Here is a 20,825-nt window from a genome sequence, read left to right on the forward strand (position 1 = left end):
TTCCTTTAATTCATTTATTCCTTTATTCCTTTATTCCTTTATTTCGTTTATTTCTTTATTCCTTTACTCCTTTATTCCTTTATTCCTTTATTCCTTTATTTCTTTATTTCTTTATTTTTTTATTCCTTTACTCCTTTATTTCTTTACTCCTTTATTCCTTTATTTCTTTATTCCTTTATTCCTTTATTTCTTTATTTCTTTATTTCTTTATTCCTTTATTCCTTTATTTCTTTATTTCTTTATTTCTTTATTTCCCTTTTTCTTTTTTCCCCCCCCCCCCCCACGTGGAAATTCCCATTCGCAGAGGAAAAACCGAGAGGGGAAAATTCAATTTTTAAATTTTTTTAAATTTTTTTTTTCATTTTCTCGCTGCAGCTCCTTTGCAGAGCGAGCTTGGGGAAATACAAAATTTTAAAAAATTATAAATTATTCCAGAATTTTCTTTTTTTTTCCTGTGCCCCCCCCCCCCTCTCCCCCATCTGGGGGCGGGGCGAAATTTGGGGAGAATTCCATGGAAAAAAAAAAAAAAAAAAAAATAACAAAGTTTGGGAGCAGCCGGGACCCCCCAAAATCCCAACCCGGGGGACACGGAGGGGACGAGGGCGGGGTCCCCGCGGGGATTTGGGACCCGAGCCCAAAGCCGAGCCTAAATCTGAGACCAAACTGAGCCTAAATCGAGTCTAAATCTGAGCCCAAATCGAGCCCAAACTGAGCCCAAATCGAGCTCAAATCTGAGCTCAAACTGAGCCCAAACTGAGCCCAAACTGAGCCTAAATCGAGCCTAAATCTGAGCCCGAACTGAGCCTAAATCTGAGCCCAAACTGAGCCTAAATCGAGCCTAAATCTGAGCCCGAACTGAGCCCAAACTGAGCCCAAACTGAGCCCAAATCTGAGCCCAAACCGAGCCTAAATCTGAGCCTAAATCGAACTCAAATCTGAGCCCAAATTGAGCCTAAATCGAGCCCAAATTGAGCCCCAATCTGAGTCCAAACTGAGCCCAAATCTGAGCCCAAAACTGAGCCCAAATTGAGCCCAAATCGAACCTAAATCCACCCCAAAGCCGACCCCAAACCCGAACCCGAACCCAAATCCGAACCCAAACCCGAACCCAAAGCTGAGCCCAAACCCAAACCCGAACCCAAATCCGAACCCGAATCGAGCCCAAATCGAGCCCAAAGCCGAACCCAAACCCGACCCCAAACCGGATCCCAAACCCGAACCCGACCCCACATCAAGCCCAAACCCGGTCCCAAACCCAAACCCGGTCCCAAACCCAAACCCAAACCCAAACCCAAACCCGACCCCAAATCGACCCCAAACCCGGTCCCAAACCCAAACCCGGTCCCAAACCCAAACCCGGCCCCTTTTTCTTTTCTCTCTTTTATTTCCCCCCCCGCCCCCAAATCCTCCCGGCTGCTCCTTTCAGCCTTTAAAAAAAAAAAAAAAAAAAAAATCCCCAAAAAAGGAGAAACGAGCCCAAAATCGCCCAATCCCCGCTGGTTTTCCCCCATTTCAATCCGAGCTCAAACCTCCAGCTCTTTATTCCGGGGAGGGGGGGGAGGTTTTATTGTCGGGGATTATGAGGAATTAATTAATTTTTTTTTTTTTTTTTTTTTAAATTCCCCAAAATTCTCCGTCACCCCCTCCTGAAATTCAAAGCGAGGGTGGGGTCGGAAGAAAAATTAAAAAATAATAAAAAAATATGAAAATATTCCGACGTAATTTTAAATTTTTTTTTTTAATTTTTTTTTTTTAATGTATATAATTTTTAGAGGGGGGAAAAAAGGAAAAATAAAGGGGAGAGAGGAAAAAAAAAATTTAAAAAAAAAAAAAAAAAAGAAAAAGATGGCGGCGAAGAAAAAGCCTGCTGTTAAACCCCGGTCATGAAGAAATGCAATAAATTCCTTGTTGTTTTTATGAAAATTTACAACTTTGTGCTAGAACTTTATGAGTGGCTGGCTTCTGGGATTGGCCGGGGCCGGTCATGTGGACTGTTAACCGTGAACATGAACTTTTTTATGATTTCCCATGTGGTTATATCGCACCATTCTTCTGTCCGCTGCACCTTGGGTCGGATCGGTGTCCTCTGAAGGGCTCTCGCCCTCTCCAATTTTTTATTTTTTTTTTATTTTATTTAATCATTTTGGATTTTTTTTAATTTTATTTTAATTTTTTTTTTTTTTTTTTTTTGGTGTGTGTGTGTGTTAAAGCTGGAGCTGAGCTAAAACGAAGGGGGGGGGAAAAAGGGGAGGGGGTGGGTGGTGGGGGGGGAAAAAATCCTGAACTCACTCGCACCTTTGGGCTCCCACCCTTCATCCCTCGTTTTTTCCCTTTTTTTTTTTTTTCCCATTTTTTTCCCCATTTTTTCCCATTTTTTCCCCCCATTTTTCCCTATTTTTCCCCATTTTCCCCCCATTTTTCCCCCATTTTTCCCCCATTTTTCCCCCATTTTTTTCTCATTTTTCCCCTATTTTCTCCCATTTTTTCCTCATTTTCCCCCTATTTTCCCCATTTTTTTCTCCATTTTTTCCCCATTTCCCCCCATTTTTCCCCAATTTTTCCCCCATTTTTTCCCATTTTTCCTCAATTTTTTCCTCAATTTTTTCCCATTTTTTCCCTATTTTTCCCCATTTTTTTCTCAAATTTTTCCCCCATTTCCCCATATTTTTTTCCCATTTTTCCCCCATTTTTTCCCCATTTTATTCCTCATTTTCCCCCCATTTTTTCCCATTTTTTCCCCCATTTTTCCCCATTTTTTCCCCCCATTTTTCCCATTTTTCCCCATTTCCCCCCCATTTTCCCATTATCCCACCCCCCATCCCCCCCAACCACCACCTCCCCTTCCCCTCATTTTTTAACCCCCTCCCCGCCAAAAAAAAAAAAACCCCAAAAACCCCCAATTTCCCCATTTTTAACACCAAAAAAAAAAAAAAAAAAAATCCCTTCCCCCACCCCCACCCCCACCCCGCCCTCCCCCATCGCTCCCCCCCCTGACCGTTAATTTTTTTTTTCTTTAAATTTAATTTTTTTTAAAATTTTTTGGAGGGATGAGGATAAATTTTTTAATCATCACCGAGGGCCTCCGGTGCCCGTCGAGTTTTTTTTTTGGGCGAGCGGCACAAAAAGGCGAGGAGCCCCCGGGAGGGGCCACGGAGCTCGGATTGGGACGATTTTTGTCACCCCGCGGACCCAAAATTCACCCACGGGGAAGGAAAAGACTCCGAAAAGTAAGAAAAGATTTTATTTTTATTTTATTGCGGTGATATATGGAAATATTCCGGCGGGTTGGGGGTTGTTGAGGTTTTTTTTCCGGTGAAAATGTGATTTTAATGTGATTTTTTTTTAAAAAAATAAATGGTTTGTGGTGGTAAATGAGGGTGGAAAGGAGGAATTGAAATTTTTTTGGGGATGTGGTGGGGAAAATTTGAGATTTGGGGTGGAGAATTGAAGGGGAAAAGGGAAAAAAAAATAAATATAAAGGTGGGAGGGGGAAAAAAAATAAAATAGAGGAGGGAGGGATGGTGGAAGGAAAAAGGGGATGGAAAAGGGGAGGGAAAAAAAAGAAGGAAAAGAGAAAAAGGGAATGGAAAAAAGAAAGGGAAATAAAAAATAAAGGGAGTAAAAAATAAAGGGAATAAAAAATAAAGGGGATAAAAAATGAAGGGAATAAAAAATAAAGGGAAAAAAATAAAGGGGGTGAAAAAAGAAAGGGAAATAAAAAATAAAGGGAAATAAAAAAATAAAGGGAATTATAAAATAAAGGGAAATAATAAAATAAAGGGAATAAAAATAAAGGGAAATAAAAAAATAAAGGGAAATAAAAAAATAAAGGGACATAAAAAATAAAGGGAATAAAAAAATAAAGGGAATAAAAAATAAAGGGGGTGAAAAAATAAAGGGAATTAAAAAAAGGGGGTGAAAAAATAAAGGGAATAAAAAATAAAGGGAATAAAAAAATAAAGGGAATAAAAAATAAAGGGAAATAAAAAAAAGGGGGTGGAAGAATAAAGGGAATAAAAAATAAAGGGAATAAAAAAATAAAGGGAATAAAAAGAGGGAGATAAAACAATAAAGGTGATTAAAAAATAAAGGGGGAATTAAAAAAAAAAAAAAAAAGGGAGGAAAAATGGAAGAAAAAAAAAAGGGAAATAATTAAAAAAAAAAAAAATAAAAAATGGGAATCTCGGAGTGATCCAAACGGAGCCTCTGAGGTCACGCGGAGGCTGCCGGATGTGAGCCAAGATTTTATTTTAATTTAGAATTTTTAATTTTTAATTTTGAATTTCAAAATCGCCTTTGCGGGCGGTTGTTGTGGTTTATTATTAATTATTATTATTAATTATTATTGTTGTTGTTTTTGTTTTGTTTTTTTTTTTAATTTTGATTTTTTTTCTCCCCCCCTCTGGTCTCGATAATTTCGGCGGAATTTCCAGCGGGGGAGGTTTGGTGGTCGAAAAAAATCTGAAAAAAATAAATAAAATAATATTTATATATTATATCTATTAAAAAAAAAAAATTAAAAATAACCAAAAAAAAAAAAAAGGAGGGGGAAGAAAAAAAAAATTAAATAAAAAGAGGAAAGGGAAAAAAAAAAATTAAATAAATAAAAAATGAGGGCAGCCCAGAGCGCAGCGCTCTCATTGTAATTTTATTTATTGATATAATTTTTATTTTTTTTTAATTCTCTCCTCGACTCCCAAATGAGGATGACGTCGGGAACCAATTAACACGATTAATTTTAATTGCGTTTAATGCGGATTTTGGGCTTTTCCATTCCGGGTTCGGCTCAAATTTCTCCTTTCCCACCCCCCCTAAAAAAAAAATAAAAATAAAAAAATTAAATATTCCCGCCGAGTTGATTGTGGCTTTAAATCTCCTTTATTTATTATTATTATTATTATAATTATTTTATTTTATTTATTTTATTTTATTTTATTTTATTTTGTTTTATTTTATTTTATTTTATTTTATTTATTTTATTTTATTTTATTTATTTTATTTTATTTTATTTTATTTTATTTTATTTTATTTTATTTTATTTTATTTTATTATTTTATTTTATTTTATTTATTTTATTTTATTTTATTGTATTTTATTTATTTTATTTTATTTTATTTTATTTTATTTTATTATTTTATTTTATTTTATTTTATTTTATTTTATTTTATTTTCTCTCGGTATTTGGTGCGTGGTGAAATATTTGCTTTCATCCGAGGTGATGGTTAATAAATTAAAATAATAATTAAAAAAAAAAAATAAAAAGAGATAATGAAAGGTTGGCGGGGGGGATAAAAGGAGATTTATGATTTCAACATCAAATATTTTATGACGTGACGATTTATTTCCTATGGCGGGCAATAAGATATTTTTAAATTTTTTTTTTTTTTTAATTAAAAAATAAATAATTAAAAAAAATTAAACGATGCCGGTTCAACCTCCCCTCAAAAAAAAAAAAATCTTTTTTTAATTATTATTTTTTAAAATATATCTATTTTTTCCTATTCGGAAAAAAAAATAAAAATTATTATTATGATGATCCCTATTAATTATTTTTTTCCCCTATTTTAATTATTTTTATTATTATTATTATTCCTACTGATGAATTTTTTTTTTCCTGTGCATGAAAAATGTTGAGAAATGAAAGTTTTATTGCAGAAATTTGAATTTTCCCAGGGATTTAAACGGGAAATCCCCGGTGAGGATTTTTAACCATTTCGGCGCCGAGGGGAGAGCGGGGCCCGGGGAGAATTTGGGGAAAATTTGGGAGAATTTGGGAGAATTTGGGAGAATTTGGGGTCATTTGGGGCCATTTTGGGCCATTTTGGGGTCATTTTGGGGTGAATTTGTGCCATTTTTGGGTGATTTGAGGCCATTTGAGATGAATTTGGGAGAATTTGGGGCCATTTTGGGCCATTTTGGGCCGGTCTGAGGCCATTTGAGGTGAATTTGGGTGAATTTGGGGCCATTTTGGGGTGAATTTGTGCCATTTTGGGGTGATTTGAGGTGATTTTGGGGTCATTTGAGACGATTTTGGGGTCATTTTGGGGTCATTTTGGGGTGAATTTGGATGGATTTGGGTGAATTTGGGGTCATTTTGGGGTGATCTGAGGTGATTTTGGGGTGAATTTGTGCGATTTTGGGGTCATTTTGTGCCATTTTGGGGTGAATTTGCGCGATTTTGGGGTCATTTGAGACGATTTTGGGGTCATTTTGGGCCATTTTGGGGTCATTTTGGGCAATTTTAGGGTGAATTTGTGCGATTTTGGGGTCATTTCGTGCGATTTTGGGATGATCTGAGGTGATTTTGGGGTGAATTTGTGCGATTTTGGGGTCATTTTGTGCCATTTTGGGGTGAATTTGTGCGATTTTGGGGTCATTTTGGGCCATTTTGGGGTGAATTTGTGCCATTTTGGGGTCATTTCGTGCGATTTTGGGGTGATCTGAGGCCATTTGGGTGAATTTGGGTGAATTTGGGGTCATTTTGGGGTGATTTGAGGCCGTTTCGGGGTCATTTCGGGCGATTTTGGGGTCATTTGAGGTGATTTTGGGGTGAACTTGGGGGAATTCGTGCGATTTTCGGTTCATTGGAGACGATTTTGGGGTGATTTCGGGCGATTTTGGGGTGATCTGAGGCCATTTTGAGGTGAATTTGGGTGAATTTGGGCCATTTTGGGGTCATTTGAGGCGATTCTGGGGTGGATTTGTGAGATTTTGGGGTCATTTTGGGCCATTTTGGGGTGATTTGAGGTGATTTTGGGGTGAATTTGTGTGAATTTGGGGTCAATTTGTGCCGTTTTGGGGTCATTTTGGGCAATTTTAACGTGAATTTATGCGATTTTGGGGTCATTTTGTGCCATTTTGGGGTCATTTGAGACGATTTTGGGGTCATTTTGTGCCATTTTGGGGTCGTTTTGGGCCATTTTGGGGTGAATTTGTCTGAATTTGGGGTCATTTTGGGCCATTTTGGGCCATTTTGGGGTCATTTGAGGTGACTTTGGGGTGATTTTTGGGGTGAATTTGGGTTATTTTGGGTTATTATGGATAATTTGGAGTGATTTTGGATGGTTTTGGGGTGATCTGAGGTGATTTTGGGGTGAATTTGGGTTATTTTGGGTTATTTTGGATAATTTTGAGTGCTTTTGGACGTTTTCGGGGTGATTTTGGGGTGAATTTGTGCGATTTTGGGGTGAATTTGGGTGATTTCCGGGTGATCTGAGGCGATTTTGGGGTCATTTAAGGTGATTTTGGGGTCATTTTGGGGTCATTTCGTGCGATTTTGGGCGATTTTGGTTATTTTGGGTAATTTTGATTGATTTTGAGCGATTTTGGAGATTTTGGGGGTGATTTTGGGGTCATTTGAGGCGATTTTGGAGTCGTTTGAGATGATTTTGAGGCGACTTGGAGAGAATTCGGATTATTTTGGGTTATTTTGGATTATTTTGGGTTATTTTGGATTATTTTGGGTTATTTTGGATTATTTTGGATGATTTTGGATTATTTTGGGGCCATTTCGTGCGATTTTGAGGTGATTTTTGGGGCGATTTCGGGGTGAATTTGGGGTAATTTTGGTTATTTTGGGTAATTTTGAGAGATTTTGGAGATTTTTGGGGTCGATTTTGGGGCGATTCGAGGGAATTTTGGGGCGATTTGAGGGAATTTTGGGGGAATTTTTGGGGTGTCCCCCTTCGGTGTCTCCCTGAATCGTCAATGAAAGGAAATATTAATTAATAGAAATATTAATTAATGGAAATGTTAATGAAGGGTGTCCCGGTGCTCGCCCATTCCGCGCTGTTTGCTGCCACCTACCGACAGCGCGCGGATTTTGGGGAATTTTTTGGGGAATTTTTGGGTTTTTTTGGGAATTTTTTGGATTTTTTGGGATTTTTGGGGATTTTTGGGGGGTCCCTCCCTGATTTGGGCTCGCCCGAAACGGGACCTGATCCCCTGGGGTTTCATTATTTTGATTATTTTAAAATTATTTTGATTATTTTATTTTGATTATTTTGATTATTTGGGGTTTTTTAGTATTTTTATCTTTTGTTGTTGGATTTTTTATTATTTTTTCATTATTTTATTTTTTATTATTTATTTTATTATTTTTTTCTTTTCTATTCTTTTTGGGGTTTTTTATTCTTTTTATTCTGTTTTATTCTTTTTCTTCTTTCTGTTCCTTCTATTATTTTTATTCCTTCTATTCTTTTTATTCTCTTTATTCTTTTTATTCTCTTTAATCTTTTTATTCTGTTTTATTCTTTTTATTCTCGTTATTTTTAAAATTCTTTTTTATTCTTTTTATTCTGTTTTATTCTTTTTATTCTCTTTATCATTTTTATTCTTTTTTATTATTTTTATTCTCTCCATTCTTTTTATTCTCTTTATTCTCTTTATCATTTTTATTAATTTTTCTTCTTTTTCTTCTTTTCTATTCTTTTTATTTTATTCTTTTTATTTTATTTTTATTCTGGGATTTTGGTTTTTTTGGTTTTTTTTTTTTGTTTGTTTTTTGGGGTTTTTTTGGTTTTTTTTTTCCCCAAATCCCTCGGGGTCGTGACGGGAAGAGCCCGGGGGGGATTTGGCAGCTCCTGATTAAAAAAAAATAAAATAATTAAATAAAAATATGAAATAGAATGGGGAAAAAATGGAAAAAAAAGGAGGAAAAAGGGGAAAAAAAAGGAAATAAAATGGAAAAAAAGAGAAAAGATAAAAGAAATGGAAATGAGTGGAAATAAATGGAAATAAATGGAAATAAATGGAAATAAATGGAAATAAATGGAAATAAAAGGTAAAAAGGGGAAAAATAGAAAAAAATGTGAATAAAATGGAGAAAATAGGAAAAAAATGAAATAAATGGAATTAAGTGGAATAAAATGGAAAAAAAAAAAAAGAAAAAATGGAAAGAAATGGAATAAAATGGAAAAAAATGGGGGGAAATGAGAAAAATGGAAAGAAATGAAATAAAAGGAAATCCAAGGAAATAAAATGAAATAAAAGGGAATAAAAGGGAAATAAATGAAATAAAATGAGATAAAATGAAATAAAATGAAATAAAACGAAATAAAGGAATAAAAGGGAATAAAAGGAAATAAACTGAAATAAAAGGAAATAAAAGGGAATAAACTGAAATAAAAGGGAATAAAATGAAATAAAAGGGAATAAAATGAAATAAAAGGGGGGGGGTCCCGGGGCTCTCTGGGGTCACTTTTGTGGCCCCTCCCCCACCCTCCCCTCCCCCACCCCGTGTTGGTGATGGGGGAAAATTAAAAAAAAAAAATTAATTAAAAATTTAATAAAAATGAGGGTAAAATTCAGTTTTCTGCGATAACGGAAAACTAAAAAAAAAATAATTTTAAAACAATAAAAATGAGGGGAAAAAAAATTTCATTTTTGCTCTGATGGCGATGGAGAAAAAAAACCTAAAAAAAAAATAATAATAATTAAAAAAATTATAAAAACTGAGGAGAAAAACGCGATTTTCCCCCAAAATTTTCCTTTCCCGCTCAGGAATTGCGGGAATATTCGGATTTTTGGGGTTTTTTTTTTTTCCTCCCCCTTTTTTGATTTATTTTTTCTTTTTATTTATTTTTTTTTTTTTAATTTTCTCGTTAATAATTAGCCGCTCTCCTTAATGGAAGCCAAGGAAATGGTTTGAATGATGATTGCTGATTAATTATTAACGAGCTGATTAAGGAAGTTCAGCGCAATTCAACTTCAATTGCTGCCAATTCGCTTTCAGGCGAGAAATGAGATTTTTTTTTTTGTTGTTTTCATTATTTTTCCACCCCCCTTCTTTTTTTAATTTTCTTTCCTTTTTTTTTTTTTTTAATTTTTCTCCCTTTTTTAATTTTTTCCACCTTTTTCTCCCTTTTAAAAATTATTTTCATTATTTTCATTCTTTTCATTTGATTAATTTTTTCATTCTTTTACTTCTTTTCATTTTTTCATTATTTTCATTTTTCATTCTTTTCAATTTTCCCCTTTTTAATTTTTTTTCATTTCTTTCATTTTTCTTTTTTTTTCCATTTTTTTTCCCTTTTTGCGTTTTTCACTTTTTTCATTTTTTCATTTTTCATTTTTCTTTTTTTTTCCATTTTCCCCTCATTTCCCTTTTTATTTTCCCCCTTTTTTTCATTTTCTCTTATTTTCATTTTTCCCCCTTTTCCCCTTTTATTCCCTTTTTTCCCTTTTTTCCCCTTTTTTTCTTTTTTCCCTTTTCCCCTTTTCTTCATTTTTTTCTCCCTTTTTCCCCCTTTTTTTTTACCACCCTGAAGCTCGTTTTTATAAATTTAAATTTTATTTTTATTTTTACTTTTACTTTTATTTTTATTTTTATTTTTATTTTTATTTTTATTTTTATTTTTATTTTTATTTTTATTTTTATTTTTATTTTTATTTTTTTTTATTTTTATTTTTATTTCTATTTCTATTTTCATTTTCATTTTTATTTTTTGAGGGTTTTTTTGTTCTTGTTTGGGGTTTTTTTGCTTTATTTTTGGGGGGTTTTTTGGGTTTTTTTTGAGTTTTCTTTTTGGTTTTTTTGGTTTTTTTCCCCCCCAGAGTCTGAATTCCAAGAACAAAGTTTTGTTTTTTTTTTTTTCTTTTCGTGCCTTGATTTTATGGCCGCAATAAATTCCCGGCAGGGATCGGGAATTCCGAGGGAAAAACAAAATTAAAAGGGAAAAAATAAAATTAAAAGGGAAAAATAAAATTAAAAGGGAAAAATAAAATTAAAAGGGGAAAAATTTAAAAAAGGGAAAAGAAAAAGGAAAAAAAAATTAAAAAAAAAAAGGAAAAAATTTGAAAAAGGAAAAAAATTAAAAAAGAAAAAAAAAGGAAAAAAATTTAAAAAAGGAAATAAGAAAATAAAATTTTTAAAAGGAGGAAAAAAAAGGAAAATAAAATTTAAGAAGGGGGAAAAAAGGAAAAAATGAAAAAAGGAAAAAATTTAAAAAAGAAAAAAAAAGGAAAAAATTTGAAAAAGAAAAAAAGGAAAATAAAATTTAAAAAAGGAGAAGAAAAAAAGGAAAATAAAATTTTAAAAAGGGATAAAAAAGGAAAAAAGTTAAAAAGGGGGAAAAAAGAAAAAAAGGAAAAAATTAAAAAGGAAAAAATTTAAAAAAGGGAAAAATTTTTAAAAAGAAAAAAAGGAAAATAAAATTTAAAAAAGAAATAAAGGAAAATAAAATTTAAAAAGGGAGAAAAAAAGGAAAAAATTAAAAGGGGGGAAAAAGGAAAAAAATTGAAAAAGGAAAAAAATTAAAAATAGAAAAATAAAAATTTCATTTTTTGATCGGGGCCAACTGAAATATTTGGGAGTTGTTGGAATTCCCTTCATCCCCCGAGCTCTGCTGGAAAACCGAGAGCCAAAATAAACCCAAAAAACCACAAAAAACCCACAAAAAAACCCTCAAAAAGAACCCCCCAAAAACCAAAAAAACCCAAAAAAACCCTCACAAAAACACAAAAAAAAACCCAAAAAAATCCCCCCCAAAACCCCAAAACTCCCCCCCAAAACCGCAAAAAATCTCCCAAAAAACCTCAAAAAAACCCCTCAGAAAATCCCAAGAAAAACCCAAAAAACCCCAAAAGACCCCCCCAAAAAAGCCAAAAAACAGAAAAAAAATCAAAATAAAAAAAACCCAGAAAACCGCCCCAAAAACCCCAAAATCCCCCCAAAACCCTCAAAAAAAAAGGCAAGAAAAACCCCAAAAACACCAAAAAAAATCCCCCCCAAAACTGAAAAAAAATCCCCAATCCCCCATAAAAAATCCCCCAAAATAAAAAAAAAAATCCCCAAAAAATCCCCCCAAAAATCCCAAAAAATCCCCCCAAAATCGCCCCAAAATCCCAAAAAATCCCTAAAAAAGTTCCCCAAAAAATTCCAAAAAATAATTTAAAAAATCCCCCCAAAATTCCCCAAAAATTCCCCAAAAATCCCTCCCAAAATCCAAAAAAAAAATTTTAAAAAAATCCCCCCCAAAATTCCAGGTCTGAGCTGGTCTGGGTCCGAAAAAAATAAAAATATCAAAGAAATAAAAAGATTTTTTTTAAAAAAAAGTAAAAATAGAAGAGAAATAAAAATATGAAAGAAATAAAAATGTGAAAGAAATGAAAAGAGAAAAGAAATAAATCAAGAAAAGAAATAAAAAAAAAGAAAAGAAATAAATGAAGGAAATAAATCTATCAAAGAAACCAATAAAAATCAATATTTATAGAAAAAAGATATAAATTAAATATATTAAATAAATAAATGCATTAAATCAAGCAATAGATCAAAAATCAAGAAGTAAAATAAAGAAAATAAATCAAAAAGAAATCTATGAAAATAAACATTTCAAAATTAATTTATAAATATAAATATATAAAAATAAATATATTAAAAAATTGGGGTGTTTGGGGGTTTTTTTTCGGTTTTTTTCGGTTTTTTTTTTGTTTTTTTTCCCCCAATCCTCCAATTATTCCAACGATCAGAATTTTAAAAAAAAAATTTCATTTTTAATTTTATCCTTAATTTTAATTTTATTTTTTAATTCTTTCCCCCAACGATTTTTTTTTTTTTTTTTTTTTTTTAAATTCCCGGACAATTCTCCCGCGTCTGGCGGAAAAACCGAGAATAAACAAAATTTTTTTTTCTTTTTTTTTTTTTCTTTTTTTCCGGCCGATTTGCTGCTGGGTTATCACGACATCGCATTTTTTTACCTCCTAAAAAAAAAACCAAAAAAAAAGACAAAAAGAACAAAAAAAAAAAGGAATTTACTGCCGGAGCCTGATAATCGCCAGGATTTTATTGCAGAGCCACAAAAATTGCGAAACTCCCAAAGGATGAAAAGCAGAGTTCCCCTGGCCCCTTAATCTTCTTTTTTTTCCCTTTTTTTCCCCCTTTTTTTCCTCTTTTTTTCCATCTCTTTTATTTCTATTTTTTCCCCTTTTCCCCCCTTTTATTCCCCTTTTTTCCCCCCTTTTATTCCCCTTTTATTCCTATTTTTTCCCCCATTTTCCCCCCTTTTTCCCCCTTTTTATTCCTCTTTTTTCCCCCTTTTATTCCTCTTTTATTCCCCTTTTATTTCCCCTTTTTCCCCCCTTTTATTCCCCTTTTCCTCCCCTTTTATTCCCTTTTTTCCCCCATTTTTCCCCCTTTTTTTCCCCCCTTTTATTCCCTTTTTTCCCCCATTTTTCCCCCTTTTTTTCCCCCCTTTTATTCCCTTTTTTCCCCATTTTTTTCCCTTTTTTCCCCCCTTTTCCCCCTCTTATCTTCTCTACTCATCCTCCCCCCTCAACCTCTTTTTTTCCCTTTAATTTTCCTTTTTTTCCCTTTAATTTTCCTTTTTTTCTCTTTAATTTTCCTTTTTTTAATTTAATTTCCCCATTTTTCCTTAAATTTTCCATTTTTTCAATTTCCCCCCTTTTTTTTTCATTTCCCCGATTTATTTTTTTTCTTCCATTTTCCCTTTTTCTTTCAAATTTTTCCGTTGCTTTTCCATTTCCCCCGATTTATTTTTCAATTTCCCTTTTCCAATTTCCCCCATTTATTATTTTTTCAATTTCCCCTTTTCCTTTAAAAATTTTCCTTTTTCAATTTCCCCAATTAATTTTTTTTTTCACTTTCCCCTTTTTCTTTTAAATTTTTATTTTTTTTTTAATTTTCCTCTTATTTTTTCCAATTTCCCCTTTCATTCTTTTCCCGATTTCCCCTTTATTTTTTCCACTCTCCCTTTTTATTTTTATTTATTTTAATTTCCCCACTTTATTTTTTTTTAATCACCCCCCAACTTTTATTTTTTTTTAATTTTTTTTTAATTTCCTCCCCACTTCGCGCCCATTCCCGGCACAAAAAAAAGGGAAAATCCGCCAGAAAAAAAAAAAATAAAAAAAAAAAAATTCAGATTATCAAGGAGAAAGGAGGGGGATGGAAAAATCATTTCCTCCTTTTGTTATTTCCTGGAATTCTCGGCCCGCGATGAAACAAATCCCTTCAATAAAATTAATTAAATAAATGAAATAAATGAAATAAAATCCGATCGCGCTTTTCGGAGCCGCTCAAGTCGTAAAATCGAGATTTTGGCAACAATTCCCGGATTTTCGAGGATTTTCACCTCCCCCGACAGAGAGATGGAAAAATACAGTGAATTTTTAATTTTTTTCCCCTTTTTTTCCTCTTTTTTTCCCCTTTTTTCCCCCTTTTTTTCCTTGTTTTTCCCCTTTTGTCTTTCTTTTTTTTTTTTTTTTTTCTTTTTTTTAATATAATTTTTTTTGGCTGCTGTGACTTTGATTTTCCCCCTTTGGAAATAAAAAAAAAAAAATTAAAAAAAGAGAAAGAAATAAAAAAAAAAAAAAAAAAAAAGGCCAGAAGAGCTTCGAGCTCACCTTGAGCCAGCGAGGAGCTCAGGTAGAACCAAACGAGGCAAAAATAAAATGAAATAAAATAAAATCAATTGAAATGAAATAAAAGAAAGCGAAATAAATTAAATGAAATAAAATGAAATAAAAGAAAATAAACTGAAATAAAATGAAACGAAAGAAAATAATAGAATGAAATAAAATGAAATAAAATGAAATAAAATGAAATAAAACAAAATAAAAAGGGAATAAAAAAATTTAAAAAGCGGAGCTTTTAGGGTGACGCAGACTTTCGGTTTTCCCTTTCGAGGGGGTTGAAATTGGGGGAAAAAAATTAAAAAAAAAAATCGGAATTTTTTGGGCTGGGGATGAGAACCCTGAGGCGGCTCCGCTCTCCCGAACCCTCGCGTCGTTGAATTCCGATTTTCCCCGGAATCCCCGATCATTTTTGGGGCGGAAAAATCCGAATTTGGGGCCGGAATTAACAAAAAAAACCCCTCGAGACGGCACCAGGAGGAGCAGAACGAGCTGAGCCCGAAGGAGACGGGAAATATTTCGATTTTTGGGGTTTTTTTGGGGGTTTTTTGGGGGATTTTTATTCCTCATTTTCCTCCCGAATCGCGGAGATTTTTTTTTTGCGGCGCCGCCAAAACTCGAGTTTGGTTTCTCATTTTGCCGAGCGCTAATTAACGCTAATTAACCAATTTGGCTAAAATTTTATTTATTTCTTTCTTTATTTTTTCCAAGCGGGGCGAACGCAAAGCGCGGAGTTTTCCTCCTTGCGAACTTAACACCAAAAAAAACCGAAAAAAATAATAAAAAAAACTTTTAATTTTCATTATTTTTTTTTTTTATCTCGAACATTTCCGAGCGGTTTTAAAACGAGGGAGGGGGAGGGAATTCAACTTCGGGCGAACGCGAGGAATTAACTTTTTTTTTTTTAATTGTTTTTTTTTTTAAATAATTATTGCGGTTTTTTTTTTTTTTTTTTTACGCCGCACTCGCAAAAAAATAAAAATTTCAACGGCGAGCTTGGAAAAGGGGGAGGAGAGAGGAGGATGAGGATGATGAAGAAAGGGAAAGGGGGGGGGGGAGGAAATTAATTGATTGATTTAACTCATTTATTTACCGAATAAACGAATTTATTTCTGAATTTCGGGGCCGATTTCCATCTCCTCTTTCGCTCGTTCCGGGGGAGGGGAGAAGGGGTCGGGGGTGGGGGGTCCCTGGTGGGATTTCAGCTCCTCTCGGGCGCTGTTTTTGTTAAAAAAAAAAAAAAAACTAAAAAAAAAAATTAAAAAAAAAAAAAAGGAAAAAAACCCTGGAGCTGCTGCGATTGGTCAGGCCCGGATCAGACGCTTCTATTTCCTCGTGTCCCCTGGTTGGCACCGCGCCACCTCCCCTTCGGCTAAAAAAAAAAAAAAAAAAAAAAAAAAAAAAAGAAAAAAAAAAATTTAAAAAAAAAAAAAACAACCCACCCCCAATTCTGCCACATCGAGCTAATAGCCGGACGGCTCGGGCTATAAAACTGCAACAAATCATATTTTTTTTTTAATTTTAAAAGGGAAAAAAAAAAAAAAAAAAAAAAAAGAAAGGAAGAGAGGGTTTTAAGAGGAGGAGGAAAATAATAATTATTATTATTATTATTATATTTTTTTTTTTTTTGTACGCCGAGAGGGGGGAAACGGCGCGCGCGCCTTTGCACAGCATCCAAAAACAAACCGAAGAGGCGACCACCCCCCTTTAAAAAACAAAACCGACAAAAATAACGATAAAAGGAGAAAAAAAAAACAACAAAAAAAAGGAGATAAAAAGGGGGAAAATATTTTGCTTTTCTTCGTTTCCCTCTCTCTCTCTCTTCTTTTTTTTTTTTTTTTTTTTTTTTTTGTTTCCGATGAGTTCTTATTTCGTGAACTCCGCCTTCCCGGTGAGCCTGGCGCCGGGGCAGGAGCCTTTCCTGGGCCAGATCCCGCTCTACCCCTCGGGCTACGCGGATCCTCTGCGCCACTACCCCGCCACCTTCGGAGCCGCGCACGACAAGGGCGGTTACTCCTCCTCCTCCTCCTCATCCTCATCCTCCTCTTCATCCTCTTCTTCCTCTTCTTCTTCCTCTTCCTCTCCTTATTACCCGCACAGCTCGGCCGTTTTCGGCGCCCGCGGATCCTCCTGTGATTACGGGGGCTCCGGGCCTTTTTTTCGGGACAAGGAGCTCTCGTGTCCCCCCGGCCCTTTGGACGAGGGGGCGTTCGCGGCCGAGGCGCGCAAGGCGGATTGCGCGCAGGGCAAAAGCGCCTTCGGAGAGAGCGAGGAGCAGAAATGCTGCGCGCCCGTTTACCCCTGGATGCAGCGGATGAATTCGTGCAATAGTGAGTTTATTTAATTTTTTTTTTTCTTTCCTTTTCTTTCTTTTTTTTTTTTAATTTTTTTATACGGGGAAAAATAGAAAAATGCATCAATCTCCTCCTCCTCCTCCTCCTCTCCTTCTTCTTCTACCTCTCCCTCCCCTCCTTCTCCCGCTGCTTTTCTTTTCTTTTTTTTTTTGTTTTAATTTGTTAGCGCCAGAGAACGAGCGAGGGGAGGAAGGTTCAATTTTACAGCCCTTAAAAAAAAAAAAAAAAACAAACCCAAAAAAAAACTTCCAGAGGGCGCGCGGGTGGGGGGAGGAAAAAAAAAAAAAAACTTTGGGAGGCTCCAAAACTTCCGCGATTCTCTCCGTCCCTGCAGCCCGAGCTAAAAACTCCGAAATTCCGACCCCGCGCCCCTCCCTTCACCTAATTTTAATTTTATTTGGATTTTCCCCCCCTTGTTTTTGCCCTTCTCGCTGGTTTTGGCGTCACTCAGCCACAGCGATTTGTCTCTGTCTCCGGGGGGGAAAAATAATCTTTTCCTAAATCAGATCGCGATGATTTTACACTCCCGGAGCTCCCCCCCCCTCCCCGTCTTTATCCCGCAATTAAAAAAACGTAAAAAACCCATTAAAAATTACGTTTTTAACCTTTCATGAAAAGCCTGCCTGGAGGAAGGGGAGGAGGAAAAGGATTTTCTTTAATTTTATTTTTCCCCCCCTTTCTCTCTCTCCTTCTTGGCGTTACCGACTCGTTTAAACTCCGTTCACTCCGATTAAAAAATAATTAAAAATAAAAGGAAAAAAGCGCGATAAAAGCCCGGCTGCTCCGCTTTCCGCCCGCTCCGGAGGCGTTTCCTGCCTTTGAGGCTCCAAAATTTCCTCCGGAGCGCGGAATTTGCGCGGGTCCGTTGGCCCCGGCCTGCGGGGAGGGCGGAAAAAACACCTCGAGATCGATTTGGGTCCCGCCTTAGGGGTGTCCAAAGCCCGGCTTAAGGTCCGGGACGCTCCTGGAGATGCCAAAATTTGGGACGGTCCCAGGATAATTCTAAAAATCCATCCCCGGAATAATCCCCAAAATCAATCGCAGGATAAACCCAAAATCAGCCTGAGAATAATCCCCAAAATCAATCGCAGGATAAACCCAAAATCAGCCTGAGAACAATCCCCAAAATCAATCCCAGGATAATCCCCAAAATCAGCCTCAGAATAATCCCCAAAATCAATCCCAGAATAATCCCCAAAAATCAGCCTGAGAATAATCCCCAAAATCAGCCTCAGAATAATCCCCAAAATCAACCCCGGAATAATCCCCAAAATCAATCCCAGGATAATCCCCAAAATCAATCCCAGAATAATCACAAAAATCAGTCTCAGAATAATCCCCAAAAATCAACAGCAGAATGATCCCAAAATCCTCAGAATAATCCTAAAAATCAATCCCGGAATAATCCCCAAAATCAGCCTCAGAATAATCCCCAAATCAACCCCAGAATAATCCCCAAAAATCAATCCCAGGATAATCCCCCAAATCCCCAGAATAATCCCAAAAATCCTCAAAATAATCCCCCAAAATCCTCAGAACAGTCGCAAAATTCCCCAGAACAGTCCCAAAAATCCTCAGAATAATCCCAAAATTCTCCAGAACAGTCCCAAAACCCCTCAAAATAATCCCAAAATTCTCCAGAACAATCCCCGAAATCGTCAGAATAATCCCCAAATTCCCCAGAATAATCCCAAAATTCTCCAGAATAATCCCAAATTCTCCCCAAAATAATCCCCAAAATCCTCAGAATAATCCAAAATTCTCCAGAATAATCCCAAAATTCTCCAGAATAATCCCAAAATTCTCCAGAACAATCCCCAAAATCCCTCTCGGCGTTTTCTCCTTTCACCCTCCCCATTCCCCTCTCCTATTCCCATCCTCTATTTCCTCCTCGTTACTTCTTCATTTTTCCCGATTTTTTTTTTTTTTTTTTTTTTTTGGGGGGGGTTAAATAATTTAAATTTTAAATTTTTTTTTTAAATTTTTTTTTGTTGGCGTGGCAGGTTCTTCCTTCGGTCCCAGCGGTCGCCGAGGTCGCCAAACTTACACCAGGTACCAGACGCTGGAATTGGAGAAGGAATTTCATTTCAATCGGTACCTGACGAGGAGGAGGAGGATCGAGATCGCGCACGGGCTCGGCCTGAGCGAGCGCCAGATCAAAATCTGGTTCCAGAACCGCCGCATGAAATGGAAAAAAGAAAATAAACTGCTCAACTCCTCGCAGCTCAGCGCCGAGGAGGAAGAGGAGAAAACGGCAGAGTGAAAAAAAAAAAAATTAAAAAAAAAAAAAAATTAAAAAAAATCCCCCCCCCCAAAAAAAATAAATAAATAAAAAAATTGGGAGTGAAAAAAAAATATTTAAAAAAAAATCCCCCCCAAAAATAAATAAATAAAAAAAAATTGGGAGTGAAAAAAAAAAATTAAAAAAAAAAAATCCCTCACCCCGAAAAAAAAAAAAAAAAGGGAGTGAAAAAAAAATAATAATAAAAAAAAAATCCCCTCCCCCCAAAAAATAATAAAAAAAAAAAAAATTGGGAGTGAAAAAAAAAATTAAAAAAAAAAATCCCCCTCCCAAAAAAAATAATAATAATAAAAAAAATTGGGAGTGAAAAAAAAAATAATAAAAAAATATCCCCCCCAAAATATATATAAAAAAAATTGGGAGTAAAAAAAAAAAAAAATTAAAAAATCCGTATTTAAAAAGAGGGGAAAAATGATGAAAAAATCCGAATTTTTTAATGTGGAAATCCTAATGGGGGGAGTGCGAGGAAAATCCCCGCACAAAGTTTGGGTTCTCAGCGCCCTGAGCTCGAATTCCTGTTTTGGTTTTTTTTTTTTTTGGCCACAAACAAACAAAAATTCCACCCCCAAAAAAATTAAAATAAATGGTGTGGTTTCATCCAGAAACAAACAGCAAAAAAAAAAGAGAAATTAGGAAAAAAAATCCGGTTTCTAATCGAGTTTTGAATTTTTTATTTTTTTTTTTGTTGTTGTTTGTTTTTGGCCCTTCCTGCGCCTCCCTTTCCCTCCCGCTCCGCACCCTCCTCTCCTGGAATAAAAATTATAATTATTCGAATAAAAACAAATTCAAAAGCGACAACGCGGAGAGAGGGGGGGGAAAAGAGGGAAAGAGGAAAAGGAAAGGAAAGAGCAAAAAATATTTAAAAAAAAAGAAAAAAAAAGAAAAAATATATAAAAAAAATTAAAAAAAAAGAAGTTTTAGCCGTGTTTTTACCCTTGGTGTCACTGTCAGTAATCTGCTAACTCTTGTATTTAATGGAAGTGCTGCAATATTTGTCATTTGGGGTGTTAATTGTCCTAATTTTGTCCAAATGTTTCATGCACGGTTGACATAAATCGTTTTTTTTTTGTTTGAATTTTCCTTTTAAAAAAAAAAAAAAAAAAAATTAATTAAAAAAAATTAACTTAAAAAAAAAATTAATTTTTTTTTTTTTTTGGTGAATTAATCAAGCCCTTAGGGTTTTTTGTGATTAGTTTGGGTGGTAGTTTTTATTTTTAATTTTTATTATTATTATTTTTTTCCTTTTTATTTTACAAAGGAAAAAAAAAAAAAAAAAGGAAAAACAAAACCTACTGAAAGAACGAGTACTACCTACAAAGGCTGCAAAAACAAACCGAAATAAAATAGGGAAAAAATAGGGAAAAAATAGGGAAAAAATAGGGAAAAAATAGGGAAAAAATAGGAAAAAATGGGAAAAAAATAGGGAAAAAATAGGAAAAAAATAGGGGAAAAAATAGGGAAAAAATAGGGAAAAATAGGAAAAAAATAGGAAAAAAATGGGAAAAAAATAGGGAAAAAATAGGAAAAAAATAGGGAAAAAATAGGAAAAAATAGGAGAAGAAAACAACAACAACGAAAAGGAAGCGACAATGACAGAAAGTTCTATTTTATTAATTTTTGTACGTGTCGTGTTTGGAGTTTGTCTTAGGTCTGAACGTGGAATTCTCGAATAAAAATCAACTCTTGGATCTCACCCGCACTCGCCCTCCCCTGTCATTATTGGCGCTGATTTAATTCTGATTTTTGGATTTTTTTAAAAATTTTTTTTAAATTTTTTTTAAATTTTTTTTCCCTTTTTT

General features: G+C 34.6%; 1 protein-coding gene across 1 annotated transcript; it reads left to right on the plus strand.

The window, feature by feature from the left end:
• The first annotated feature begins 16,228 nt into the window (after nt 1-16,228).
• HOXB6 (homeobox B6) lies at nt 16,229-18,992 on the plus strand. The gene is made up of 2 exons (XM_088179625.1): nt 16,229-16,700; nt 18,728-18,992. The coding sequence occupies exons 1-2, from the start codon at nt 16,229-16,231 to the stop codon at nt 18,985-18,987; spliced, it is 732 nt and encodes a 243-aa protein (XP_088035751.1). The 3' UTR covers nt 18,988-18,992.
• Nucleotides 18,993-20,825: the final 1,833 nt, after the last annotated feature.

The sequence above is a fragment of the Sturnus vulgaris genome, chromosome 27 (assembly GCF_052056855.1).
Source record: "Sturnus vulgaris isolate bStuVul1 chromosome 27, bStuVul1.hap1, whole genome shotgun sequence".
In the NCBI taxonomy this organism is placed as follows: domain Eukaryota; kingdom Metazoa; phylum Chordata; class Aves; order Passeriformes; family Sturnidae; genus Sturnus; species Sturnus vulgaris.